At 39.0% G+C, this 8,871-nt stretch overlaps 1 protein-coding gene across 3 annotated transcripts; it reads left to right on the top strand.

The window, feature by feature from the left end:
• Positions 1-26: 26 nt before the first annotated feature.
• LOC132127431 (RNA-binding protein EWS-like) lies at positions 27-8,578 on the top strand. 3 transcript variants are annotated; one of them, XM_059539294.1, is made up of 16 exons: positions 27-108; positions 949-985; positions 1,174-1,228; positions 1,332-1,473; positions 1,554-1,755; positions 1,843-2,153; positions 2,233-2,422; positions 5,752-5,789; positions 6,411-6,422; positions 6,508-6,623; positions 6,797-6,926; positions 7,012-7,131; positions 7,226-7,367; positions 7,451-7,548; positions 7,644-7,881; positions 7,965-8,578. In XM_059539294.1, exons 1-16 carry the CDS (start codon positions 93-95, stop codon positions 8,002-8,004), a joined length of 1,887 nt encoding a protein of 628 aa, XP_059395277.1. In that variant the 5' UTR covers positions 27-92; the 3' UTR covers positions 8,005-8,578. The 3 variants fall into 3 exon arrangements, with proteins under 3 accessions (XP_059395277.1, XP_059395274.1, XP_059395276.1); XM_059539291.1 differs by having other exon boundaries at positions 30-108; positions 1,840-2,153; XM_059539293.1 differs by lacking the exon at positions 6,411-6,422 and having other exon boundaries at positions 30-108; positions 1,840-2,153; positions 5,752-5,783; positions 6,490-6,623.
• Positions 8,579-8,871: the final 293 nt, after the last annotated feature.

Here is an 8,871-nt window from a genome sequence, read left to right on the forward strand (position 1 = left end):
TGCAATTAATGTCCACCCCCGCTTGACAACATGGTAGCGCCTGAAGAGTATCATCCGCGCATGCGCAGTGTGAGTAGTCAGAGGCTCACGAAATGGCGTCTGCTGCAGGTAAGAGCAGCGTTAAATCTTTTTTTTAAATTTCATACATGTTAGAGGTTTTAAATATATATATATATATATATAAATGTCGATATAAATTATGTTGCCAGTTATGGTGATGTAATGTACTCCATAAAACGCGATGAATCTATTAAATATTCATGTTTTCTTGTTTGCCGGTGTGGTTCGAACCGGTTCCGTTTGTCTGCGTCTGAAAATGGGGGATGGGTCGATAACTGTGATATTGTACATTTTGGCTTCATACACATCAAAGTAATTTCTTTAGCTGACAACACAAATTTACCTTAATTATTTTATACCCAGCAAATTTCATTTTGAGCAAGTTTACGTTACACGCGCCGGTCTGTTGCTCGGCAACGTTTAGGCTAAGAGGCGGGCTGATTGTTATTAGCGCTCGAGCTCAGCTCCTATGTCTGTTGTAGATGTGTTGTATCAAAATAACACTGTTATTCATAATCCTGTAAATTATTATCACAGAATGCATCCACTTCAACATCTGCTGTACAGTGTTGTAAATCAATAGTATCAAAATGGTTCATATTCACACATTCATTTTCTTTTCTCGTGTCACTTTGTGTGTGGCGCTTTCTCATTAAAACATTCCCTCTGTCGTCTTCTGAGGAAACAATTATTTTACACCACTTTATGTATACACATTTTATACTTTTGTACACTTACTTTCTTTTTTTACATTATTAATTTGTTTTTTGTATGAACCCAATATAAGCGTTTTAAAGTTAACTTATATGAAAACCTGTGACTCAAAATCCTTGTTTTTTGTGAATGAGTTTGATATTTAAAATGAATGTTAATGTGTTTTTCTCGCAGATTACAACAGTTACGGACAGGCTGCAAGCCAACAAGGGTATGGTTAAACTGTGTTCAATTTGTGTATGTTTTTTTTTAAATTGCAATTCTTTATAGAGATGCCTTTATCCTTATTCACTAATAATGGAAAGCTAGCACATTCATGTGTAGTCAAAAGATGAGGCAGTCTTGTTTATAACAGTTGTTTAACTTTAATAAAATGAGAAAATCATCTTTTATTATCAGGTACAGCTCCTATGCGGCCCAGCCATCTCAACCGGGTTATGGACAGGGCACTCAGGTAAACTGTCACCTTAAACGATCTTATTTTTGGCATGCTTTTTGTCATAAATGCTGCCGTTAAAGTGGCCTGGTGTGAGTGACTTGCAGTTTGCTTTCTGTAGCAGTCGTATGGTCAACAGCAAAGCTACGGTTCATACAGCCAACCGACTGACTCAACCTACCCCCAGACCGGCAGCTCCTCCTCTAGCACTTATAGCCAGCAGCCATATGGATCATCCTACGGACAGCAACCACCAGCCAGCGGTGTGTTATTTTTATTTTTCATCCAGTCATTATCTCCAAGGGGTGTATTTATTCAGTGGCTTTATTTTTACCCTCTGTAGGTGGTTATACTGCCACCCCGGCCACACCGCAGGGCTACACTCAGCCTGTGCAGGGATATGGAGGCAGCAGCTATGATTCCTCCACGACTGCGGCTTCATCGACCAGCAGTAACCAGACTTCATATAGTGGGCAGGCCGGCTACAGTGCCCAGTCTGCATATCCTGGATATGGGCAACAGCCTGCTTCTGCTGCACCCCCCAGGTATTTGGCTTACTCTGTTCTTCATAGTCCCCCAACGTTTTGCAGTGTATTTTTTGGTCCCTGATTGTAATTTGTGTCCTTCAGCAGCTACAGCTCTAGCAGCCAGCAGCCCTCTGGATATGAGCAGGGCTCATATTCCCAGCAGCCTCAGCAGAACTCCTATTCCCAGCAGCAGCAGGGAGGATACCAGGGCCAACAAGGAAGCTACGGACAGCAGAGCTCCTACAGCCAGCAGGGAGGATATCAACAAACTTCAACCCAACAGCAACAGGCTCCGCCTTCCAGCTACCCCCCACCTTCTGGGTCCTACGGACAGCCCCCTGCTAGTCAATACGGACAGCAGGCCAGTACTGGAGGAGGCTATAGCCAGGCAGACTATAAACCACCCAGTCAGTATGGTAAGTCTGCTGGTAATAGCTTGGCAAAGACTGTCATGTACCGATGTGAAGACTTTAGTGACACAGTTTTCTTTCACAGGTAATTACAGACAGGACCATCAGAATGGCATGGGTGGAAGTGGCTACTCGGGTCCTGAATCTGGAGGATATGGGGGCCCTGGAGAGGGCCGAGGGGGGGAGAACCGCGGGCGTGGCCGGGGTGGGTTTGACCGGGGGATGATGCGAGGAGGTGGTGGCATGCGAGGGGGCATGAGCCGTGGAGGCATGGGGTAGGTGTGCGTTTGTGCAGTCTCACCTCACCAACTCTTTTTTTTTTTCCCCTCAGACAGGAGCTGAAAGATGCCATACAGGGCTGAGAGCCACGCTATGTACTTAAATTGGCAGAAATGAACTTCATTATTTGGAGCCAATGCTTAAATCATAAACTGTAATTTGACTTTTTTTTTTCTGGTTAAACCAATTCAACAATTGTTGATATCACAATCTTAAGTGTTAGTTTTTTTTATTGTTATTTTTAAATTATTATAAGCTTCATAGCAAGTCCATGCAGTTGTTTTGACAAGATGCCAAACTTTTTTAATATTCTGAAGGTCTGCTGCTCTCAGCTCTGCCTCATTATGGCCTACGGTAAGATGGTTGTGCTTTGGGAAAGAATATAATCATTTCAACTTACATTGTCTTTATCATTAAATATGTTTGAGGGATCTTAATTATTCAGAAGAAGGATTTATTAAGATGTTAGAATAAGAAACAAAATAATTAAACATTGGTGAGGCACAGTTCATAAAATCTGTGCTCCAAATGGTTGTAATAAAATTGCCAATGCATGTGATCCTTTAGGATATTTCCAAAAGGTTTTTTAATCACTCCAAATAGGATTTTATATATATCTATATCTATATATCTGCCTTCAAATCACAGGTTTACACGTACAGAATGTTTCATTTAGTCTCATTTAGTTATTTCCCTGTACTATAAATTGTGTGAGTAAAAATGTGAAATCAAGGGCTAAGAGATAAAGGTGTTAAAATGGGTAATATTTACTAGAATTGAGTATAAATATCAGTGCAGGTTATGAAAATGTTTTGAATAGGTGTAGTGTGAATAAAATTAACATCGTTTTATAATTAACCATATTGGTTCCCAAAGACGAATTATGCTGCCGAAAGCAGGAAGCTAACACAAATTAATTATGAAAGTGAATGCAGTGATGCTTGACACAAAACTGTTACTACAGAGCTGCTTGTCCCTTTAGTATTATCTTGAATATGTCCCCTGCTCTGCATATTAAAATCTGTGTTGTGTTAGTACACTTATTTAACTGAGCTTGGACAATACTACTTTTAAAGTTAACCGTTTTGGTTATGATGAAGGTATTCTCTAAATGGTGAAAATGCACTGCATTCATTTTCCCTTTTAAAAAAGGGTATGTTTTCTTTATCTGTTACACATTTGGATTGCAATTGTCTTGTGCATTCTGAAACTTTTTCTTTAACATGCTTTGTCGCATTTATACGCTACAGGTAACAAAGTGAGAGCCATGTAAACACATCAATACTTTTACAGTACCACTACTCAGTTCTGAGTCTGGGCCGGAAGCCTTTTGAAATGGGGACTTAAAGTTGGTGGTGTCAAGAGGTGTTCCAAATGTGTTTTTCCTACAAGAATGGGAATTTTGTTTTGCAGCCAAAGAAATGTGTAATAATTATCTAAACATAAGTTTACTCTTTTTACAAAAGTGTTTTGATAGCTTTTTTTGTGTGTTGTGTAATTATATCAGAAACATTTCTGTAAAGAGAAAAGTGGTGTTCTGGTTTACCTGCTTTTTATTTGTTCTTTGACAAATGCATGTACCAGCTTTATGTAAGCAGATTGTTTCAGATGCAGCCACAAACAGGCTACTCCTGCATTTTGGTGCTGCTGCCACCAACATGCAATTAGATTCTTTGTGAAGACTAATAGTTTCAACATTTGGGTGCAGTTTTAAATTAAGCATATTCTCATTTTCATTTAGAGTTGGTAGCAAGGCTGTGTCTGAAACAATTACATCTCAGTTATAGTTAGGGGTGGGCGATTAACCAGTTAGAAATTTGTCAACCGGTAGATTTTGGTTACATGCTCACGTCACATTGCTGTGCTACATGATCACGAAAACTTATATTTAGCATTTCTATTTAAAAACAAGTGATTTTAAGCCATTGAAATGCAGTCAGCAGCGAAAGAGAACAAATTTTGTGATATGTGCATGAAGACATTGCTCATAGAGTGGGCATGTACTGAACAGAGTTATTTTTACAGATTTACACGCTTTTGTGTTAAAATGGCCATCTTTGCTCATAAATACAGTAATTTAGGTCTTAAGTCAAAGTGAACTGCTGAGAAAGAAAGCGTGTAACAGTATATTGGATCCGTGTAGATCTTAAACTGAAAGCAGTCCACAAATTCCTGTCTTTCATTTCAACAACAAAAGACAAAATCTCTCACTGCTCTTGACTAAATCACTGTTTTATCCTAAGTGATCAAAGATTTATACATCATTTGAAAGCTAAATGAACAAGCTTTCAATTAATGTCTGGTTTGTTAGGATAGAACAATATTTGGTCGAGACACATCTATTTGAATATCTAGAATCTGACAGTGCAAAAAAAATTTAAATATTGAGAAAATAACCTTTATTGTTATAAGTTGTCCAAATGAAGTTCTTAGCAATACATATTACTAACAAAAAATGGTTTTTGATACATATATGGTAGGAAATGTACTAAATATCTTAATGGAACATGAGCTTTACTTAATATCCTAATGAGTTTTGTCATGAAAGGAAAAATCTATAATTTGACCCATACAAGTGTTTTTTGGGCTATTGCTACAAATATACCCCAGTGACTTAAGACTGGTTTTGTGCTCCAGGGTCACATTTAATTTATGCAGTGAGAATATGCAGTTTTTTATAAATTTGTTTGCTTTGTACAATATAACATTTCTTATTTGTTGTACTGTAGTTTTATCCTATTGATTGAAATTAGATTCAATTTTTTTTAATCACTGACTGTTTACTTTTCTTCAGTGAGCTTGATGTTTGTTTTTTTGTTTAAGGCTAGTATTAGTTTTTTTGTGATATTTACACTTGTGACAAGAATTATGAAATTTCTATGGCATCAAAGATTTTGATATCATAAAGACCTTATTTATGACAAAAATAACATTGTGATATACATTGTTGCCATGAAATATAATTAGCCTACTCGTATCGTGATACAAGATTTTGGTCCTATCACCCACCCCTAATTACAGTGTACAAATTTCTGGAGTTTGCACCTATAACAATAAAGATCAATCCTCACTTATGCTCTATATAACCCCAATACTGTTCAGCCACTAATGTCATAAAATTGTAAGTTGAGCAAGTCAGGCCCAGTGCTGAACATTGTAATGCTACAGCACCCCAGTGCGTTGCTCTTAGCAGTATTGTGTTTTTATAAGGGGGTCTTGTTAAGAGTTAATTAGAACTGTGCATATGCCCCCATTCCCCTTTTTGTGGTACCAAAGTGGCTGTTTTAAGGGATATCGCCTTCATATCTTCGCTTATTCCCCCCAGCATCACTGGAGACAGAGGTGGCTTCATTAAGCCTGGTGGTAAGTTTAATGAGAATCACAAGACCATACACTAGAATTCTCTAACTTTTATGGGTGTTTTACAGAAGGGAAATAATTAATACCTTGCAAAACTACACTGCTGGCTAGAATTAAGAGTTTTTCCATTGGTTGTATAGGAATGGTTCAGATATATTTTTATTGGTTAAAAATCCTGAGTGTGGACTCCAATGAAAGGTTACTTTTGCCCTTATAATCAAGAGTTAATGGTAACTGGCCTACACAACCACGTAGAGTATCACCATTTTATTGTTTACCATTTTATTAAATTTTATATGATATCAGGTATGGAGTCCAATTTGGGTCCTTGGTTTTTCAAGGGTTTTGCAAATATATTTTTATATTTAAGGCACACTGGAATAAAAACTTGGTAGCTTTTGAATAGTTTCATTTTAATACTTTTTCACAATCAAACCAATTTTGGGTCAACAACGTCATGGTATTTTGTCATTTTATGTCTTTGGTCAGAAAGAGTGTGCCGGGGCAGTCTTGACCAGCAAATGGTAGCATAATATTAGGTGCTTGAGGAGCTCAGCTTGTAAAATAATTTGTTTCTCACTTTCTCTTTCTCCATGTGTCCTGCTTGATGATAACCTGAAACAGATGGTGACATGGGTAAGTTTGGATCTTCAAAGGATGTCTCTCTTGTCTTTTTATTTTATTCATTTCTTCTGCTTTTAACACTGTCTGTTCTCTGCAGGACGCCCAGAGGAGCAGGATGACTCTGAAAACAGCACTATCTATATCACTGGGCTCACGGAGAACGCTACATTGGAAGAAGTTGCTGAATTTTTCAAGCACAGTGGAATCGTCAGGGTACTTAATGGTCTTTTTCAATAAGATGAAGTGACTTTGGGAAGATGGATGGCTTGTTGCTTTTCCATGTTACTAATACATGGCAGCATCTAATAATACTGAAACATTTAAAGGGTTGGGTTGCATTATGCATCAGATGGTCCCTGAATTTAATATGGTGTCATCTTTCTAAGATAAACAAACGCACGGGCCTGCCTGCTGTCAACATCTATACAGATAAAGATACTGGAAAACCTAAAGGTGATGCCACCTTATCCTACGAAGAGCCTCCATCTGCAAAGGCAGCAGTCGAGTGGTTTGATGGTGCGCTGAACTCAACTGAAATCTTTCTAGAACGCCTTTCCTTTCATCACGAGTCTTCAAGATTAAAATAATGTTTTCCCATTAGGAAAAGATTTCCAGGGCAAGAAGCTCAAGGTATCCATGGCCCGCCGCAAGCCTATGATGGGAATGATGCGTGGAGGCATGCCAATGAGGGGAGACCGAGGTGGCATGATGGGACGAGGAGGTACGCTGATTTAGAAGCACCAGAAAACCTACATTTCTGTTTTTCTGTACTAAAAATTTCTAACCTTTGAGTTGGATTGGCTCCGTTCCTGCAGGAATGATGGGTCGTGGTGGGATGGGCAGAGGTGGGGATCGTGGCGGATTCATGCCACGTGGGGGTCCCAGGGGAATGGGCCGCGGAGGACCTACGGGAGGAAACATGCAACAGAGGGCAGGAGACTGGCAGTGTCCAAATGCGTATGTATTTCAGTAATAGCGCAGTGTTACGCAATGATCCATGTATTGAATTCAAACTCAGATTTGAGTCTTTGTTTTTCTAGTGGATGTGGAAACCAAAATTTTGCCTGGAGAATGGAGTGTAACCAGTGTAAGGCACCCAAACCTGAAGGCTTTGGACCTCCTCCCTTCCCTCCTCCAGGTTACTGTCTTTTGTGTTCACACCTCGCATAGCTTTCAGAGCTGCAAACAGCAGTGCTTCAGATTCATATTCACTAACTGTCCTTTGGGGTTCAGGTGGTGACCGTGGTCGTGGTGGACCTGGTGGGATGCGTGGCGGCCGTGGGATGGACCGTGGAGGCCCAGGGGGACCTGGTGGCTTCCGTGGAGGTAGAGGTGTGGATCGTGGAGGTTTCAGAGGAGGACGTGGCATGGACAGAGGTGGTTTTGGAGGAAGGGGTCGAGGTGGACCTCCTATGGATGACATGGGAAGAAGGGGGCGAGGAATGGGCCCGCCTGGCAAAATGGATATGAAGTGAGTGTTTCTGTGTAAAGGTGTATTGTAAAGGTATTGTAGCCACAAAAAGGAACAATAATCCATTATCATCTTTTTTGCAGGGGAGACCATCGTCAGGAACGGAGAGAAAGACCATATTGAGGGATGTGTCCCTGGTCAACATCTGCCCAGACCTGTTTGTTTTTCACATGATTTTAAAGTTGCAATTCCAAATTTATAAATGGTTATTGAACCCGGTACTGCTTTGCTGTTAGTCCTCAGTGAATGTTTTATTTTTTATTTTACTTTTTGTGTTGTGTGCTCACTTTTCTGGTCCAGAACTGTATTTGAAACCAGATGCACATGTAAATGCAAAGTGTTCAGTGTACCATTTGGATTTGTCAGAAATGTTTTTTGTGGAACAATGTGAGATTATCTCTTTTCTTTTTTTAAAGAAAAATTCCCAGTACCCCTTTAATTGCTTTACTCTGCTTTCATGTCTAAAAAATTTTGAATATAAAATTAAAACCATTCTGTGGGTCTTTTTAAATGCATGGCTGTAAATACTTATGCCATGTGCCGGTTTTCTGCTTTTACTGTCATTACTTCACCTTAACAGTGTGGCATATTAAGTGTGACTGAAGAATGTAAATATCTGATGCTATTCAGCCCCTTATGTCATTTCAAACAGTGTTTAAAAGAGTTCACCTACAAAAATAAAATTCTGGAAGAAAAATCTTTACTTGCCTTCATGATCTATTATTTTTTTCTTGTTAATTTATTTTCCTGGTGTTGATCAAAAGGAGACTGGAGCATCTTGTGATTGTTTATCTTTTTAAAGTACAAAGAAATTGTTCATACCTCTTTGGGCCAGATTTTCTATCGGCTTGCAACAGCGCAAACCTTCATTTGACATTAAAAAAAATACTGTTGGGTTTTTACTAATAATGAAAGTACAACAGTAAATTTAATTCATCACTAATAAGGGTATAAAGCAATCAAGTAAGCTTACCAAAAAAGCAAAGGTTT

The sequence above is a fragment of the Carassius carassius genome, chromosome 45, assembly GCF_963082965.1.
Source record: "Carassius carassius chromosome 45, fCarCar2.1, whole genome shotgun sequence".
Lineage (NCBI taxonomy): Eukaryota > Metazoa > Chordata > Actinopteri > Cypriniformes > Cyprinidae > Carassius > Carassius carassius.

Excerpts from the sequence above, each read along its gene's own strand:
- LOC132127431 (XM_059539291.1), top strand. Across the intron at positions 6,927-7,011 it reads AGCAGTCGAGTGGTTTGATG|GAAAAGATTTCCAGGGCAAG; the intron begins GTGCGCTGAACT and ends TTTTCCCATTAG. Across the intron at positions 7,882-7,964 it reads CCTGGCAAAATGGATATGAA|GGGAGACCATCGTCAGGAAC; the intron begins GTGAGTGTTTCT and ends TCTTTTTTGCAG.